Here is a 20,378-nt window from a genome sequence, read left to right as displayed (position 1 = left end):
AAATGCAGAAAGACAGATCAAGAGAAAGTTTGATGTTATTACCTAGAAACAAACGCTTTAATACAAAGTACTGAGTATCACTATCGCAGCCAATAAAAACTTCAAGAATGTGTTGTGGTCATAGACTGTGTATAAAAAAAAAAAAAAAAAAAAAAAAAAATCTCTGGGTCGTTCCTGCTCTCTGATTGGTCCTTTTTGGTCACATGACGAGCCACTGCCTCTGTGATTAAACAGCTCAAGTCTACAGGAAGGTGATTACTGTTTCCTGAGTAGTTTTCAAAATAAATGAATCTCTAAAGCTGTTGCACCACATTTCAACTATAAGTCTGCAATGACATAATAAAATAAATGTAAAGTAACAAATATGCAATGAAACAAGTTGCCACAAAGAACATGTGCAGTATATACATGGTTGTAAAATTCACAGTCGCTATTTATATGCACAAAACATTATAGAAGAAAGAAATCTTTGGAAAGCTTTTGGTTTAGTGTATGTTCAGCTTTGTAATGCATTTTTAAACATATAACAACAGATTTTGAATAAGACTATAAAATCCTAAGCTTATTCACATTTTGCTCATATTTAAATGGACCACGAATTCACTGCCTAACATTAAGGTGTATTAGTAGTAATTTGTAATTATAGAGAGATGCTATTTGTAAAATGTGGTTGCTGAGGTGAACTACAACCACAATGACCACTAAATTAAAAATTCCCTGTTTCATTTCTGAGGAACTAAAAACAAATGAAAGAAATCTGTGTTTATATAGTCTCTATTTCTGACAGATATACAGCCGACAGCAAGTGTGTGTGTAAAATCACTTTAAGATCAAATGATCTATATTGCCCTTAATAACTTGTATTATTTCTAAGGTTTTATGAACAATCAACAACAAATACTATACAAAGACTATATTGAAAATACATGTTAATTTCAGAACTTAACAAATGAAAAGTCCTTTTTTGACACACAGGCAGTTGTCTTGAATTTACTGTAAAAGAAACATTGACTGGACTTGACTTTACTATTTAATCTTGTTGATATTATATGTTTAGGTGTTCATTTTTGTTTGAATTAGTTTTCATTATTGGTCTTACTTGTCATTTGTTTTCTTACTAAGCACTGTGCAACTTTGTTTTCGAAAAATGCTGCACTAAAATCATTATTATTCATGTTATTATATGGACAATAGTCAAAATTTGCTGCTTTATTGTTTGCATCATTGTGTTTTATAGGTTTGTGAGGAATGTTTGGACAAAAAAAGACATCTGAAGATGGAAATTTGTGTTCAGGGAAATTGCAGCAGATGATTTTGCACATTTTTTTGACATGTCAGAGGCTAAATGATTAAACAGTTAACTGAGAAAAAAAGCAGCTTTATTCTTTAAATCACTGTATTATTTAAGTTTTGAAGTGATGCTTGGACAAAAAAAGAGACATCTACAGATGTAAATTTGACATTTTTTCACATTTATGGCATGTCTAGGGCTAAATAATTCATCATTTAATTGAGAAGAAGAGCAAAGACGGGAAAAAAATATAAAATGCAATCCTAAAATATATAAAACTGAAAAAAAAAACCCTAAATCAGACCTTCTGTTTTATCCCGCTAACCTTCTCATAATAGTGTCCAGATGTGTGCTTACATTGTGAAAGGAAGCTGCTTTATTCCTTGCATCATTGTTTTGTTTTTGGTTTTGAATTTTTGAAATTTGACATTTTTTCACATTTTTGACATGCCCAGGGCTAAATAATTCATCATTTAGTTGAGAAAATATATTAGCTGCAGTCCTAAAATCTAAAAACAAGATGTGTTTGAGGCTCCCAGATTCATCTCAGTAACCTTCTCATAATAGGGTCCATGCGTGTTCTTTTATTTTGAAAGGAAGAAACCTAAAACCGGTCGCACTGAATGTTTTTATTTATTTGACTCAGCTTTTCTGTGACCTCGTCGCTGTCACTTTATAGACAACGTTGAACGTCTCTTTAAAGAGATGTGAAAGTTTTTTGTCGCTGCTCTTGTTATGTTTTGCACGGAGTCTGTTAGCCGCGAAGCTAATTAAGCTAACCCAGCTAGCTCGTTAGCAGCGATGTCAGCGTGGCGGCGGCTGCGGGTGAAGCTGCGGTCGGTTCCGGGATTCCTCGTCTCCATACGGCCGACACAGAGACACACGAGCCCGTATGGACGTCTAACGTTGTGTCGAAGCCTGAGCACTGGTTCACATCTCCGAAATGAATTCTTTAAAGGTGGGGAACTGGTAAAAGAAGCGACTTACACTTGCGAGAAAAGGTCAACAAGCCAGATTTCCATTCAGAAATAGCTAAATTATTGTTATTTGCCTCTACATTCAGGTGTGCAACTTTTATAACCATGCTCAAAGTTTTAAGTAAACTTTTACAACTCTGTGCACAATACGGCCAGCATTAAATCTCCCTAATAACAACATTTACAATCGCTTTTCACACTAAAGCGACCATATGACTTAGTGGAAGATTCAATATTAGCCAAATTTTATGCTAAATTGCATGAAAATGTTTTAAATATTTTAATAACTTTATAAGCCGAATTGAAGACTGGTAGATAAAGGTTTAGGATATATAATCAGTTTTAAGCTGAGAGACAACCTGTGCAGAAGAGAGATTAAGTAAAGTAAAATGTGCGATTTTGTGGCTCAGACCTGGAGGCCCAGCTGGCAGCCTTCAGGAAGAAGGCTGCGGATGCTCTGCCGGGGAGCAGCTGGTCTCCTCTGCAGATCAACCCCAACCTTCCCCCGGAGAGAGCCGACATAGTGATAGTCGGAGGCGGCGTGGTGGGCTGGTCCATCGCCTACTGGCTCAAACAGAAGGAGATGGTCCGAGGAGGGGTGAGGGTCGTTGTTGTGGAGAAAGATCCAACGGTGAGGAGGAGTCCAGTGTTCATAAAGTAGAACTTGCACCATTAAATCACGATAAAATGGTTATAAAATGTCAAGAAAAACAGATTTCAATGTCAAATTTATTCAAATTAGTGTGCAAACAATCGTACTGTATTCATTACATGGCTACACTGTAAAAATCAGTGTGTTTTAACTTTAACTATTTGCCCTGTTTTGTTCAATTATTGTTTAGTAAAATCAAAGTAAAGTTACACTCATTTATTTAAATCAGCAAAAAATGTCATTATTATATAGAAAGTGTGTGTATTAAGGATTGAAAAACAGTAAACTTTTCAACTGTTAATTTCCTTTTCTATACAGATAACTAATAAAACCACTGAAATTTTTTTTCCAATAATTCTAAAAAAAAAAAAAAAGTAAATAACTAAATTTACGTATGTAATTAACGTATGTAATTATTCTATGTTTGACAGAAAAATGACACTATTTTTAACTTTTAAAATCAGCAAAAATTATCATTATTATATAGATATTTGCCATTAGTTGGGAGAAAAATTATGTGTATTAAGGATTGAAAAATAGTAAAATAAGTTTTAAAACTGTTAATTTACTGTTTTTTTAATGGATAATAACAATAAAATCACACATTAACCATAAAAAACATGCAGAAACTGTAAATAACACCCATCAAAAATCTGTATTGACAAATGGTAATTCATTCAATATAAATTATGTATATAAAGCACTGGAAAATCAAAAAATATATATTTGTATATTTATATATTTAGCTATTATATTGATAAAAAATATATTTTAAACTGTTATTTTACAGATTTTACCTGTTCTGTTAAAGATAATATTTATAAAATCGACATTTTTACAAATAAGAAGTTGTTGTTTCACAACATTTGACCGTGAAGTTACAATATTTTTACAGTATTTAAATAAGGAAAATTTGTCAATATTCTATTGATATTTGCCTTTATTCAAAAGAAAAAATGTATATTAAGTACTAAAAAATGGTAAATCGTTTTTAAAACTGTTATTTTTGCAAATTCTCTCTGTTTTGGTAAATTACAGATATTATCCAGTAAAATCGCAGAAAAAGTATTAAAATAATTAAAAAAAACAGGTCAAAACTGTAAATAACATCCACATCATGGCGTTTCTTTCTATTATACTTGACTGTAAATTTACACTATTTTTACTGTATTTCAATCAGCAAAAATGATCATACAGGTTTTTTGCTGTCTTTTAAAAAAGTTTATGTAGATTAAGGTGTGAATTCTTTTTATTTTATTCATGTAGAAATCTGTTACAGATAATAATCAGATAGGTCACAAAAAAGTAATAATTTACATGTTGACTGTAAGGCAAATCTGTATATGTTGTCCACATCAAAATATTTCATTATTACAAATGATAACACATTTACAACATTTGACTGTAATATTAGTCTAAGTGTCTTCTGTATTTAAATTGGCAAAAATTGCCATCAAATTGACAAAATTAACATCCACATCCCATATCTTTTTATTTTTACAAAGAGACCATAAAATTACCTAGTTTTACTGTATTTTAAAAAGCTAAAAATATAATTATTTTATGGGTATTTGTTGTTGTTTTTACTGTTTTTAGTTTTTGAATGTTGCAGTATACAGTATTTCTTCTAGCACCAGTTGCTGCCAGAAGATATTTTTTTACACTGTTCTTCATATTGTAAACACCTGCAGGCCTGTTATTCTACTTACTTATTAACTGCCTCCCCTCTACATGTGACTCTCCAGTACTCCCAGGCCTCCACGGTTCTGTCTGCTGGGGGGATCCGACAGCAGTTCTCCCTGCTGGAGAACATCCACCTTTCTCTGGCCTCCGCAGACTTCATGAGGAACATTAACGTAGGTCACGTTGAAGCGCTGCTGGAAATGAATGACAAGCCTTTAAATCATTAAACGTGACAGAACATGTGTTATTTTCATTAGAGAGAGAGAACAGCTTGTGTGTCAGTTGAAGTTACTAATATTATTGGATTGGCCCGTCACAGCAGAACTCAATATGTGTTGCAGACGTCTTGCACAAAGAGAAGCACATACACTACCGTTCAAAAGTTTGGGGTCACTTAGAAATGTCCTTATTTTTGAAAGAAAACCTTTTTTTCAATGAATCAATGAATTGAATGAATGCTGTGTGGCTGTAAAACATCAAAACAACTTTAAGTTACTCCAGAATATAAGACAAATTGTGTTCTCCAAAGTTTTTATTTAATATGGGGTGTTACTCGCATTTCACATTAAGATCTTAAAGAGTCCCTCCTTTTGAACATGTCCATATGGTCGTTTTTATTTGCTGGAAGACACATAATGTCTGCCTTAAAACTGCAGCATATTCAGACTTCCAGGGTTTCACACGTAACACTCATAAATCCCGACAACTTGCGGTTTGCATCGATATTGTTCTTTACAATAACTTTCAGTTTTGAGCATGTTTGGCTGAATTGCTCCAACATTACGACCTCCGACTGTTTTATGACTTTGATCAGTTGTAAGTGAGCTGGAGTGCTCGAACTGCTGTGAGTGAAGAGAGGAAACAAAGAAGTAGATTTTAAGGCCTTATGGAGGAGAAAAATAAACTTGCAGAGATGATTTTTTAGGGGTTTATTCAATGACTTGAGAGGAACTTTAAGACAATAATGCTGTTTGATGTAAATCTCTGGCCAGATATATGATGAATGTTTGAAGGTTTTTAGTGCAAGAAATATCAAATCTAAGGCGATAGTTTCCTTAAATTTGGCGCCGCCTTGAGGCCCAAACAGCAGCCTCTCACACATTTATTTAAATCAGTCAAAAACTGCTTTGCACAAGTAATAGTTTGCTATTTTACTGTTTGCTGTGTGGCTCACTATTGTTTTTTACTGGTCACAAACAACGAATATACAGGATATTTTTTAAGCTAAGCTAACTGGTTGCTGGCTGTAATTTCTATTTACTGGACAGTTATGAAAGTTGGGTTAATTGCAGATTATATTATCACTATTAACTAATTTATTCAAGTGATGTGAATACTTTCTTAAGCCTGATGAATTGATGTCAGTATAATATTATTCTGAGTAATTATTTGGGGATTTATTGCAATTAATCAGATAATAATTAGCTGTAACAGAAGGAAAGTGCAGAACTGATTAACAGTTTCTTCAGCCTACATGAAGGAGAACATGTTAAACGAGGCATCGGTACAAACCCTGACCTCATGTGAGACTTGGAAATGTTTGATTATGTCATTCAGAAGAATATAGCAGTTAAATGAAGGCTGTAGTGCTGTGATTTGAAAGCCATGTTAAGGAGGAATAGTGGAAAGTAAAAACAACAGGCTGTGACAGAAGTGGTAGCAAATTTCTCATCACATGTTGAACTATTTCTTCATTGTTCCTCTGGTCTCTCCTGCAGCAGCACCTCAGGACAAACATCTTTTTCACAGAGTTCATGCTGTGTTCATTTGCTGAAGGCTGCATGATGTCTTTATATTACGTTCTGTAACTCTGTCTAGAAATGTGCTCCACTTGTTAAACCTCTGTGTCGCATCAGGAGCATCTCGGCGTGTTGAACGAAGACCCGGTGGACCTGCAGTTCAACCAATCAGGATACCTCTTCCTGGCGAATGAGGAAGTGGCTCACATTATGGAGGAGAACTACAGCACCCAGAGGTGATCGTCACTTTGCATTGAGACAGTATTAGAAAGCCAGAAACCAGCTCCTCCGTTCAGAAATTCATGGAGGAAATTTTCCCTCATAGCTCAGTTATGTAATCATGTGATTCCAGGTATGCTGGAGCCAAAGTTTCTCTTCTCTCCCCGACACAACTGAAGCAGAAGTTTCCGTGGGTAAACACAGACGGGGTGGTGCTCGCATCATACGGTGAGTGCAAATAGAACATAAACTGGTATCAAGATACTGCCGCTGATGTGTGCAGACTGCAGGCCAACTTATCACTAAGAATGTGCTTTTATTCAGCTCCTTTTCAGACATTGGATTTTTAATATTACCTGCCTCATAATCCGTAAAATTGGCGCCATTGTAGTCATTCAGAAAGAGGTCATTTTTCTGTTAATGTTCCGACATACACACCACAACGCTGGAAAGAGCCAATAATAATGAAATTGCTTACAAAATATAGACGAAATGTCCACATAACTAACTTTGTATTTTATTTATGATTTTGTCCATGTGTGGTGATAGTGTAACTACTAATAAAAATATCCCAACAGCTGAGACTGAGATCAGAGGGCTGCACTACGAAGCAAGTTTGATATACCCAGACTTTCTTTGTGTAAGTTGGCTCAAAAAAAACTCAAACTCCAGTCAGAAATAACAGATATCACAATGGTAGTTCTGAACATTGTCAAATCAGACTTTTGGCTTCAAATTCTTGAGCATTCACTTAAAAGGAGGTGTTTAATGCCTCATTTGACTCTTCTTCTGCACAAAATGAAACAATCGTGTGCAGCTGCTTCAGTTGTTTTAATAGGAAGTTATGAGGAAAATAAAAATTTATGACAGTAAAAAGCTCTGCAACTGATAATGATGCAAGACAGGAATGCTAGTAGAAAACTGTTAATTGTGTGTAATGTATTTATTATACCAATCAATGCTGCTGATTACTTCTGACTGACAGCTGCACATTAAAGCTGTTAATCTTTCAACTTCATATATTTAAACATGATATTGTATTGAAATGCATTTAGGTCCGACACTGTCGCATAATGCAGGAAATCACTTTAATTTGTGACCAAATCAAAGTGAAACTAAAGTTACTGATTAAATTTTCTCTGTAATAAATATTAATAAATTGATCCGTTTTCTAATCTGTGTTCTATCAGCTGCAGTGTTAACGAACCAAACATAAAAACACATTTATACAATTTCTGCATCACCAACTGAATGCATGTCAAGTTCCCATGGCAACATGATGCATACAGTGTGCGATACTGTAACTACACGGCTTCATTCAGTGGTTTTAGTAATATAAAGGTCCACATGCTTGCAAATAAACCTTTTTCCCTCAGCTGAGAATCTGTATCGCTCATCAATAATCATCAGGAAACTCTTTGGTTAAAGGGAGATGCTTCTTCCAAATGATTTAAATGTTACACTCTGAACAGAACCTGCTCCACAGCATCAGTTACCATAGAGATCTAGCAGGTTAAACCAGAGCCACCTTCATGAGACTGAAGACTCAACTTTCAACTCACTAATCTCATTGCATCGTCCAGCCCTCTGAAGATGGCTGCTGTATAACAAAATATTTACCTGCAGCTGTTAAACTGTGACTGGGAAACAGCTCACCTGTCTGATGTGAGGAAAAGTACACAGTTACTGTTTGTTTCTGATCTATCCTGCGTCTATATCAGTAAACTAATAATAACTAATTAATAAAGTCATGGCTGTTGTTCCTTGTATAAATTCAGCTCTGGACCTTGATGCTGTGGGTATTTAATAAACTCAGAAACTAAACTGACTGTGTGTGTGTGTGCGCGTGTGCGTGTGCGTGTGCGTGTGCGTGTGTGTGTGCGTGAGAGACGGCTCACCTGTCTGAGGCTTGTTGTTTGATCCACGCTGGAGATAATTATGAGTATTAAACTCTGTCTTGCTGTGGAGATGCACACATAGATCCTGCTGCTGTCTGATGTTGCAGGTGCTTAATAAACTGCTTCAAGCAACTTCAGCTCCTGTTAACATCTTCTAGGGGAAAAAAACACACTTAGTATCTGTTATTGTTGCAGTTAAGTTTTATTTTTCTAGACTTGCCTGAATAGATGTGAAATTTTGGAGCAAAGTGAATGAGAAAGGTGTGATTCTGATGAATATTTGTACTGAAATCCAGAAAAGTCTTCCTTAAATCATTTCGCACAACTCGAAGTACTGCTGTGTTATTGTGTTGGTGTGGTTCAAACTTGTGAAATGTTATCAGGTCCGTAAAAGTAAGATTACTGGTGCGATTTTTATGATAACAGAAATGAGTTGATGTCTAAAAGTAGTGACTGTACTGACTTTACAATGCAAGTAAAATGAAGAAAATAACAAAAAGAACTTATTTTCAATGCGAATGTGCTTTTATATGTGTATATATTTCTCAGTTTGTGTGTTGTACAGCTGAGTTATGATTACGCCTAAATTTCAGACGAGTTTTGCCAAATTTGCTGCAATATTTGTGATGCTTCTACATCAGGTTGAACATAAAATCAACCTGCAAGTATGTCTCCTCTGGCTATTTGCACAATCCACTATGCAATTCAGAGAAAGGTGGCTCTTAGAAATACTAAAAGGAGCAGCAGACTGCAGTTCTAGTGGAGGACACCAGTTTAATAAATACACTATCAAAGTCTGCAGGTGAAGAAGAGCTTTGTTTGTGTTTCCCACCTGAACATATCCAGTCAGTATGTTTTTTGCTCATTGTTTTGTCAGATGTTTGACAATCCTGGATTATCCATAATGTTCCAATATTATTTGGGGCAACATAATCGCAAATTTGTTAGAAATATGATCCCTGGACCAGAGGATGAACTGTGATCTGTGACCCTGAGCCAAAAATCTAGTTTTACACCTTAAAAAGCTTTTATTGTTAAACGTTTTACTAAATCTCTTCCATCTTTTTACTCGGTCTGGAAATTAACCAACAGAAAGCCTCCGCCATATGAGTTTTGTAAGGCTGCAATCAGCAATTATCTGCCTGATCTTTACCTTTAACAGTTACTTTCTTCAACAGTTAATTGATAATTTGGATAAAAGTGCAACAAAAGTGAAACAAAATTGCATTATGATTCCGTGAAACTCGGGTTTACAAATTCAAATTGTTTCTCTTGTTGGACGAACATTAAAAAACTCAGAAATACTTGGTTTATTGTTGTAAGAAAGGCAGGAAAACAAGTGAACATTCACAGGTAAATGTGTATTTTGGGTATTTTTGCATTAAAAAAATAACTCAAAATGTAATATGAATATCGCTTATTGCTGCTGTGTGCACTGGAGGTCAGTAGGGACTCTGCAGTAAACTTCTGCCCTGTTGTCATGAACCTAACTCAGTGTAAAATTATATCAGTCGTTTTTCATTTCTACTTTCATGCTTTTCTTGGTTATGTTTGTTACTGTGTTGATTTTGTTTCCTGTTAAGACAGTAGTAAGTGTTATTCTGACACGTAGGTGTCTGATGTCTACTTGTTTGTCAGGGCTGGAGAACGAAGGCTGGTTCGACCCCTGGACTCTGCTGAACGCCTTCAGGAGGAAAGCTATCTCTATGGGAGTCATTCAGTGCTACGGAGAAGTTACAGGTTTGTTACGACCTCCTGACACAAAAACAGAAAAGCTAAACATTTTAACCAAAAAGCCAAGAGTGAGCTTCAGAAGTACACAGGGTTTTGTGTTTTGTGCACAAACACAGCATCATGTTTCTAATGTTATTCTAAAAAAAATGCATTGTGCAAAATACTTTTCCTACCTCCAGTAGCCAATAACATGTCAAATTAACAAAAATCTAATGTATTTGTCACAAAAAAATAAGGATGAAATAACTGGAAATTGGTTGAAATAGAATCAAACGAAACCTAAGCAGGAGAAGGAAATTAATTCTAGCTTTTGGCTGAAACTGCAGCACAGTCAGAATTAAAGCTAGCTGCAGTATAATTATTGTTTACACTCATGACACATGCAAAAATATAAAAATACAACCTGTCAAATGTTCAACTCAAAATGTAAATAATGGGCCAAAATTATATTTACATGTATTGTTTCAGTACATAGTTAATGTGCAAAGTTACTCCAAAACATCTGTAATCTACTATTAACTCACCTGAGCATTTTTAAATCATAAGAAATATGATTTATTAAGAATAAATATGAAGTTTTTTTTTTTTACTTCTACATACATTCTCTGTGAGAAGTTTGATAAATTCAGATCCAGGATATAATGATATTGAGCCAATGCATCCCTTTAAAAGTAAATAACTGCTACTTTCTGGCAGATTATAAGGTATTAATTGATACACAGTTGTGTATCTTCCAATCTTGCATAAATGATCAATATAAAACTGGTATTAATGTGTTTCTCTTCCACAGATTTTAAATGTACAACAAACGTATTGAGAACTTCTTCTGGGGATACTGTGGATCTAAAGAGAATAGGATCTGTCAAAGTAAGTGGGTCTTTGAACATTACATAACCATGAGTGTCAAAAATTGTGTAAATCGGGGTTCAGGAACTTTTTTTTTTTAATGATTACTTGACATTTTACATGATCGCCAAAAGCAGAACTGTCTCTGATTAATGTGTAACATGGTTAAAGCGATTTGCTTTAGGAAACACAGCAAGTCTGCTTGTTTTTTTAAAGGAGAATCTGTCCAGTTTTCTGATTTCAAGTGAAGATTAGATAAAAATGCCAAAAAATAAATAAAAATCATATTGATCTACAGGTCCAGTTAGCATCTGTTAGTCGATTTTACTATTTGTGTTACCAGAAACTGATGTATTTGCTCCAAAGGGCTTCAAATCTATGAAATCCTCTGTTTTTAGACGAGGCATTTTTACATTGTCCATTTAACAGGGACAGATGTTAAGATTAAAAAAGAAGATTAAATAATAAAATAATTTTCAAGCATGCAGATAGGAAGATTATCATACAGGCTCTAAGCTAGTAACGTTTTTGTTGCTTTAATTTCTTTATCAGCATTTTTTTCATAAATAAACAAGGATTAGAGACAGCAAACAAGGACAAAAAACCCAATATACAAATAAAATAAACAGCCCTACCCAGCTGTCAACACATACACAAACAAACCCAAAAAACAGCACTTATTCCATATAAAAAGTGTATTTGGTCTGTAGATTTTCTCAAATTGTGCACGATACATAAGGTCTTTGATTCAGCGTCTATATTTAGATGAAAAATAAGCTTTCTGACAAAAGATAACACATCTGCTCAAATTAGGGCCTTGAGGTCAAACTCTAATTATTATAATTTTGGAGACATTTACCTGCAATTTGGAGAAAAAACAAACTTTGGTATTTTGTGTGAAGTGTCATTTGGAATTTCATCTGCATCAACCTCCTCCCATTTTAAGCGTCAACGCTGTGTGATTATTGGCTCTGCGTAGCTCATAGATCCTCCTTACGTCTCCCTTTATGTCTTTGTTGTACTAGAGCATTAAATCCAGGAGGGCAGACAGAGAAGGAGTCACAATGAGACGTCATAAATCATAAAAATGAGCTGCGAACATCCATAAAGGTGTTTAATAAGAACAAACTGTTGGACACCTGTTCACATGAGCCATAAAGCCATAGTTTAACTATTTATCAAAGGGGAAGAGCCCTGTTTACTAGAATAATCCTTTAAGTAGGTTAGTATTGACCTTCAACTGGGTTTTTTCCTCAAAGAACTGATATGTTCGCATTATAGATTAATCAGTGGATTGTTTTTTCAATGAAGTGATGAGTTGTTTAGCTTATAAAATGTTAGAAGATGCCATCAAGTCTGTCCAAAATGAAAGATTGCTCAGTTTTTGATGATATAGATCAGAGAAAAAACAGTATATCCTTAAATATTGAGAAGCTAGAACCAGAGAATATTTGCCACTTTTGCTCCGTAAATGATTTTAACAACTAACGTATTGTCTAAAATTTTGCATTTCTTCAGCTATTTTAAAAGTACAGATTGAGCCTTTAAAAATGGATTAATCTTATCTTTTCTCATTTTTTTGCAGTTTTTGAAAAGGAGGATTTGATGTGTTTTGGTTGGGAAAGAAAAAACAAGAAAACCTTAAAAGCACAGTTAAAACTCCTTTTTTGTTTGAAAAAAAAGACAAATTTGAGGGCGTTATGGCTGGGATATTAGGGTTAACTTGCTCCTCCTTTGCTGTACTGTGGTTTGTGTGGAGCAGGTGCAGATGCCCAACAGCCTGGAGTACCAGCCGGTGGAATGTGCCATTGTGGTCAATGCAGCAGGAGCCTTTTCTGGTAAACTGACCGAGATGCTGGGAATTGGCTCCGGCCCCAAAGACTCCATCGCTGGAATTCCGCTGCCTGTTGAGCCTCGGAAAAGGTAGGCCATTGACTCGGGCGGCATATTTTCCCTTTGAGGAAAAAGCCTGAGTGCTGTCAGAGTTTTCTTTGAAAGGCGGCGCCTCACACAGTGCAGTTCATTAGTGTCCCGGCAGTTTCATTCAGACTCCAGAAAATGGAAAACCGACTTCATACTGCACAGACACTCAGCTTCTACCATCTGGGGACTTTTTTCATTTTACTTCTGCCTCTGATTTTTTTTACGACATAAAAATTGTATAAATTCAGCACAGTGAGACACAATGCAGTAACTGATATCAGTTTACTCAGGCTGTCTGAAAACGTAGGCTGCTGTAAGGACGTGACGTTGAAACATAATATTCATTCTTATATTTCTTCAAACCTGCTGCCTAAAGCTTCAAGCCACAAACATAACTGAGAGTTCTGCCCTCCAGTGTTAATATGAGGGTGTTTCCTTCCACATCGAACAAGTTCTGTGAAAACTTGGGTCCGTTTTAAACACATCTATCCAACAGATTTACTGTTTGAAATGAACAACTCAGTGTCCAAACAGACGGCCCAGTATGACAGCATCAAGGTGAGATTGTTCACTGTTGTAGCATTAAAGGATTGTCAGTCGTGCTGCAAGTTGTGTACAGTTTTTTTGATACCTAAAAATTGAATTAATCCACATTTGTGCACTGTGGAGAGAATAAAAAATGGAGTGTTATTCTGAAAGCAAAGAACAGCCTGTAGAATTTGCACTGAACGCAATACATTTCTGCTGGTTTAATAAGTTGATGAATTGTTTAACTTCCTAAAAGTTAGAAGACATTAATAAATGCTCATCAATTTAGTTTTCTTTCTTGGACTAACTCTGTGAAATAAAAGGTTGCTCAGTTTTTGATGATTTTCATCAGATTAAAGCATTAAATTCTTAAATTGGCGAAAGTAGAACCACAAATATTTTGCTCAATTAATGATTTTAATAATCAGTGTATTATCTGAAATGATGAATTCCATCAGGTCTGATGTTTTTAGAAATTCAGATTTAGCCCAAAAGAAATACATTTCTTTAATCTTTTCTCATTTTCTGTAAAGCTTTCGGGGAAAATGGATTTATTCCTAAACTAGGATTTATACTGAATACAATACATTTCTGCTGCTTCAATAACTTGATGTTTTTTGTTGAAAAATGTTAATTGATGTAGTTTTCTTTGTAGGATAAACTGACCAAAATGAAAAGATGCTCAGTTTTTGATGATATTCATCGCTGTGTTAAGTGTAAGACTTTTTAGTATCACATAAATATCATTTCTATGCAGTGTATGACATGCTCTGAACGAAATTTCACCGTTATTGACAATGACAATAAAAAGAATAGAATTGAATTGAAGAATTGAATTGGATACAATGCAATTAAATATGTTTCTAATTAAAGCAGTTACAGTATGGATGTGTGGTGGAAACTAATAGGAACGATATGGTCTAGAGTTATTTATTATTACATAATTATACACAAAAAGGATTAACCAAAGCAAAAAACTTAAGTCCATTTAAAGGTTCCCTGTGGAGTTTTGAACCTCAAGCAGCGTTTTTTTTCATGAATAGGTCAATGATTTGTTTATTTTGTGCACAAGTACAAGGACACAATAGTGTTATCCTGAATTACTCATGAGTAGGTGGTAGTATTGCACCAGTATGTGCAGCATTGTGTTATTAAAGGCAAGAAAGAAGAATGCGAGCTAGAAAACATGGATGTCAATAATAGTGGACTTAAAATATTTGCATTTGTTTGTAAGACCTCAAGGTCACAACTAGTTTTGCTTAATAACACTGAAACTGTAAGTTTTTGCTACATAAGGGTCTGATGATGTCGACTGAAACTCCACAGAAACACAAAAAAATAATCCACTGTAGCAACAATTCCTCTTTCAGTTTATAGCTGTCTTAGATACACAAAGATTTCATAGAAAGAATTTGTGCCTGCAGCAGTTCACAGCAATTTAAGACGTCTTCTCTATTGACTTTGCAAGAGGCTGAAGTTGTTTCCAAAAAGTTGTTTTCCAATCTACAGTATATAATGAAAACAAAAAAGCGCAAAGTCAGGCACAGAATACAGGAAGAGCATACGACTAAATATGAATTAACAGTTGTGTTCATTAGATGAGTGCAGCCTTATATTGAAAGATGTTTGTCACCTTAACATGCAAAGTTAAACTGGACAACATAAAGAAAACATGCAAAAGATACTGAGGGAAATCTGAGTTTTTATATGTGTAAGAAAGAGAATTGCACTAACTGAATGCTGGTGTACTAGTTAGCATACATAAAATTGCTGAAAAAGTTAAATTACTTACAAAAAAAAATTCTCATTTTCTGTATATAGTAGTATTTCTTCAAAGATTTCAATCACTACATTTGCTCTTTTTTCGATGCTCGCAGGTTTTATCGAATTAAATATCTTGCTAATTAGTCAAACAACTTAGTAAATATGTTGCTACCCTTTTTAACTTTCCATTATTAATTAAAAACACTTGTTTGTTTACTTGCTTCAACAACAATCCAGCTGTCAGTCATTGAATCAAGCAGACATAAAAACTCATTTTTGTCATTTTGAAAGTTTTTTTCCCATCTTATTTACACCAAACCAGCCTCAGCCTCTCTGTAAAAGCGTCAGTAAATCCATTGCTGCCAAACATTTTATTAGACGGATTGAAACGGAGAGCTGTGAGCTCTCAGGATGATCCATTATAGAAGCTTTTCCACCCAGACAAGAGTAAATCTCTTAAAGTCTGACCGTTTTCAGGCCAAAAACTCCCCATCAAAGATAAAGTCACTCAAATGTTGGCGTGACGTGAATTACTGGCTGTCTGGAAGTACACCTGACAAGAGTAAAGTCATGAAGCTGACAAAGTGGGTGAAGGTGATTAAAGCCACCAGACACTGTGGATCTCTCTGCCCACTCAACTCAGACACACTAAGCTTCTCTTAAATCTTTTTCCCAAACTTTTCTCTTTGTGAAAACTTTGGGATGTGTGTGATTTATGTTGATATTTATACATTTTATTACCCCTATATATTTCATTTTACTGTCTTTACTCCCTCTGAAACCTTATTTTGTCTTCCTGCTCTGGTTTTACTTTATTTTATGTGATTTAACAGTGTTATGTAAATGAATTATTTTATTTTTTTTATACTGACTGTAAGAGCTTGACTGTTTTTCAGGTATGTGTACGTGGTCCACTGTCCCGACGGTCCAGGTTTAGACACTCCCTTCTTGATTGATTACTCTGGAGTTTACTTCAGAAGAGAAGGTTTAGGAGGAAACTACATCGCTGGGGTTTCACCAGAGGAGGTTTGTTAAATCTCTGAGCTGTTTCCCAGCATTTTACACTTTCTCAGAATCAGGTTTTATTGCCAAGTAGGTTTTCACAAACAAGGAATGTGACTTGGTGTTTTAGTGCAGTGAAACAATGAAATATAACTGAAAAGTGTTGCCAGTTGTAGTTAAAAAAATAAGTAGCAGTGACAAAAAGTAATAGAAATATTTCCAGTGTGGAGGAATATGCAAGTTAGCCACCTAAGATTTGTCCTGTACGAGGTTGTATAGTATCTAAACAAGTTCTTGAAATGTGCAAAAGGAAGATAATAGTCCTACTTAGAAACTGTGTGTTAATGTGACGTACAGAGAGTGAATGTCTATGTTGGGGGAGACATTTATCAGGCGATCTGATTAATTCCTCCATTTGTGTGTCCTCAGGCGGAGGAGCCGGATACCAGCAATCTCGAGGTGGACCACCAGTTTTTTGAGGAAAGGGTTTGGCCTGGTTTGGCTCACCGAGTTCCTGCTTTTGAGAAACTGAAGGTACATTTGGAACACTTAGCTGTGTAATTGTCCAATTGCATTAAGTTCATTTAAGTCTCCTGGTCAATACTGATGTTTTTTTCAGCCATTACAGATTAATTTTATAGTACGTCCACATTAGGCCAGTTAAATTGAATAATTTTTTCTCTTTGCTCTGTTTTAATCCTCTATCCAAATGGGTTTCTGTCATCTGAAACAAAAAAAAACTTTTCCAAAACAAAACAAAGCTTTTATAAAACATAACATAGGTATTTATTTTGACAGAGGACATTTCATTAATAAAAGTTTGGGTTTTTTTTTGTATCACCACATTCCAGCAAGTTGCACTGTTCATTGACATGAAATGGAAAAAGAAATAAATATATAATTGTACTGTGGTATTTTTGGTGATATTTTTACACATAAATGTGGCAAACACAATAAACACTATACATAATTTAACAGGGAGACAATAAGAGTTGAGCAGTATAATAATAGTGTAGATCAAAAAATAAGGATAAAGAGTTGTAGAGCTTCACAGAATTACTCTTGATTGAATATTTAATCGTTCATATCTTCAAAAAAAATACACAAATGAGCAAAAATGTTTTCTCAACATTCAATAATTAGGATTGTTTGTTCAGACATTTGTTCTCCTCCCATCAGGTGACCAGTGCCTGGGCAGGTTTCTACGACTACAACACCTTCGACCAGAACGGCATCATCGGTATTCACCCCCTCATCAACAACATGTACTTGGCCACCGGCTTCAGTGGCCACGGCCTGCAACATTCGCCCGCGGTGGGTCGCGCTGTGGCAGAACTGATCCTGGACGGAAACTTTAAAACTATTGACTTGAGCAACTTCAGCTTCAGACGGATTCTGACCCAAGAACCGATGCTGGAGAAAAACATCGTGTAGCGAAGCTAGAATCTGGACTCGTACTGTTCACGCTGATGCCAATGACAAATTATTACAATTCAGGTCTTATTTTTGTAGCTGGTAACTTTATTTTTATCAGTAATATTGAGGCGGTATTCACCAGATTTGTTACTAAACTTTGGGAACTTAATCACAACAGTCAGTTATTTCAGAAAATGTCCAAACACAACATTTATTTATAAACGTGAGCTGCAGAAATGATGTCTCTTGTCAGGAATAAAGGAGGAAGTCGTGTGAGATTTGGGTGGGTGAATGGGTCAACAAAACATCAGGATTCAGTTTCCTACAGACAGTAAATCATACTCCTTTTAAAGATTCAGTCATTCTTGAACACAAACTGAACCATAACAGTGTCAGAAAGTTGATTTCTAACAGTGGTTTTGTAACTGTTGTGGAAGGCACTAACAATCGATTGATTAATCAGTCAATGGATCAATCAAACTGTGATTTACAAAGTTGGTCACCTTCTGTACAGGCAATTGACACGACAATAATAAGTTCAAATTAGGGCTGCAGCTATCGACTATTTTAGTCATTGAGTATTCTATCGATTATTCTAGCGATTACTCGAGTGATCAGACTTCACGCTTTGCACACGTGTTACAGTATCGAAAGTGGAAGTGAGCCCACTGTGTAACAGAAAAAACCGTCCTGGTGGAACACGGGCGGACATCTGCAGTGTGTTGTGCATATATAGTATGATACAGGGGTATATCACATATATAGTATAGTACAGGGGTATAGTACATATATAGTATGGTACAAGGGTATTCAGTTAAAACTAAAGTCACGGGAACCCGACATGTATTTAGTTGGTGATGAAGAAATACCATAAATCTGTCTTTCTTTGGTCCGTTTAAATTGCTGGTACTGCAGCTGATTGAACAAAAATTAGAAAACTGATCAGTTTATTAGTATTTGTTACAGGGAATATTCAGTCAGTAACAAGTTTCACTTCACTTTGATTTGGCCACAGATTAAAGTGATTTCCTTCAATATAAGACGGTGCCAGACCTACTTGCACTTCAATACAATATCATGTTTGAATATATAAAGTCTGATAGTTTTATTGTGCAGTTGTCTGTTAGAAATAATCATCTGCATCGATTGGTAAAATGTATTTCACACGTTTGACAGTTTTCTACCAGCATTCCTGTCTTACATCATTTCCAGTTGCAGCTTTTTACTGTTATGGATTTTTATAGTCCTCATTGTTCTCCATTAAAACAGTGATTTTGTGGAAAACGAGTCAAATGATGCGTTAAATGCTCCTGTTTGTGTAGATGAGTTTGAAGCAGAAAGTCTGAGTTAACAAAGAAAATTGAGAAATTCTACAAAAACACTACATTGATCTGAAAGGGCAGAAATAATGTATTTTTTAGTATGAATTGTAAGATTTCTTTTGTAATCCCACAAGGTTTTACAAAAACCTGCAGATTAGCAAAAATTTGAATAGAAAACAAACTGTTTCCCAAACAGTTTGTTGTAAACATCCGTCACAAGTGTGTAAAAGGCTCATATTGCAGTCTTTCTGCTTTTTTCAAAAATGGTAACAAAATAAACAAAACTACATTCATCAGTGTTTAGAAACAGACTCCCAGCTTCGACTTTAAAGCCTCATATGAGCTGAACTTGTGAGATTCGAACTCATATTAGTTATAAATTAGTTTGGATGATCTGTCTGAACTGTTGGCTCATTTGTTTCTGGGCTGTCTGACTTTGTTTTAGTAATACGACCACATTCTCTGATCAAATCAGTTATTACTTCAGTAAAATGAAGATCAAAACACTTTAAAAATAAGAGCCAGAATTATCCTGTAAATTTATTTTTTAATGTCTGCGTTAAAATGTGTTTCAAGACAAAGGTTTCAGCTGTTATTCAAGGAGGATATGTAACATTTAATTTGCAACTCAGACCTTTTGGGTGGCAGCTTCTTTGTATTATGTGTTTTAAAAGTGAGACGGTTGCTTTCTGAAGAAATCAGCTGGAGGAAATCTGTGAATAACCTGGAAGCAGACAAACCATGTCTTCATTAGGAGAGCGATTTACTGAGGAGGAAAAGAGGGAGACGAAGGAGGTGAGCCAGCTGTTGACTCACCGCTGATACAGAATAATATGTGGCGCTAAAATCTGATTTCTGCTTTCCAGATTTCCATTGAAAAGAAATGTGGTGCCGCTGTGCAGACAAAGCGTATATATTTAGATTGAACAAGCTGCTGTTGTGTCTACATGTTCATTCTGGGACTTTTTACAGCTGATTCTGTTTTCATTTGAAATTTCAAAAGTATTGCATTCAGACTTCTGTCAATATACATGTCTTATTGATTAAAACATCAATTTTTATCAATAAAAAATTACATTTTTCTACAAATATGCTGGGTTTTGTCATTAATCTGTGTTTCAATCAGATGTTACTGCTTTTATGAACCCTAGACAAAAACTTTAATCTCATACAAACAGCTGCAGCAGATTTAATTTCCACTTGGCCTCAGTAAGGCAGCAGATTTCAGTCATGACATGCAGCACTACACACACACAATCCACAGTATAATCAGTACCAAGTACAGAAATCAAACTGGGCATGACTTGTTTCTTACATTTTAGTGCAAATCTGCATCAAGGAACTTCTTGCTTACTTTAATGGCCCTCAATGAACAGGCAGGTTG

At 35.2% G+C, this 20,378-nt stretch overlaps 1 protein-coding gene across 1 annotated transcript; it reads left to right on the top strand.

Moving 5' to 3' along the window:
• The first annotated feature begins 1,923 nt into the window (after positions 1–1,923).
• On the top strand, positions 1,924–18,959 carry foxred1 (FAD-dependent oxidoreductase domain containing 1). The gene is made up of 11 exons (XM_023263064.3): positions 1,924–2,249; positions 2,679–2,899; positions 4,666–4,776; positions 6,460–6,578; positions 6,695–6,789; positions 10,098–10,199; positions 10,984–11,060; positions 12,802–12,962; positions 16,151–16,280; positions 16,686–16,790; positions 17,436–18,959. Exons 1-11 carry the CDS (start codon positions 2,093–2,095, stop codon positions 17,688–17,690), a joined length of 1,533 nt encoding a protein of 510 aa, XP_023118832.1. The 5' UTR covers positions 1,924–2,092; the 3' UTR covers positions 17,691–18,959.
• The last annotated feature ends 1,419 nt before the right edge of the window (positions 18,960–20,378 follow it).

Source organism: Amphiprion ocellaris, chromosome 14 (genome assembly GCF_022539595.1).
Source record: "Amphiprion ocellaris isolate individual 3 ecotype Okinawa chromosome 14, ASM2253959v1, whole genome shotgun sequence".
Classification (NCBI taxonomy): domain Eukaryota; kingdom Metazoa; phylum Chordata; class Actinopteri; family Pomacentridae; genus Amphiprion; species Amphiprion ocellaris.
This window is presented reverse-complemented; position numbering and strand designations above follow the sequence as displayed.

Bases quoted from the DNA above. Each gene is read 5' to 3' on its own strand.
- foxred1 (XM_023263064.3), top strand. From the start codon at position 2,093: ATGTCAGCGTGGCGGCGGCTGCGGGTGAAGCTGCGGTCGGTTCCGGGA. The intron at 2,250-2,678 runs GTGGGGAACTGG...TTTGTGGCTCAG, and splicing joins CCGAAATGAATTCTTTAAAG to ACCTGGAGGCCCAGCTGGCA. The intron at 2,900-4,665 runs GTGAGGAGGAGT...GTGACTCTCCAG, and splicing joins TTGTGGAGAAAGATCCAACG to TACTCCCAGGCCTCCACGGT.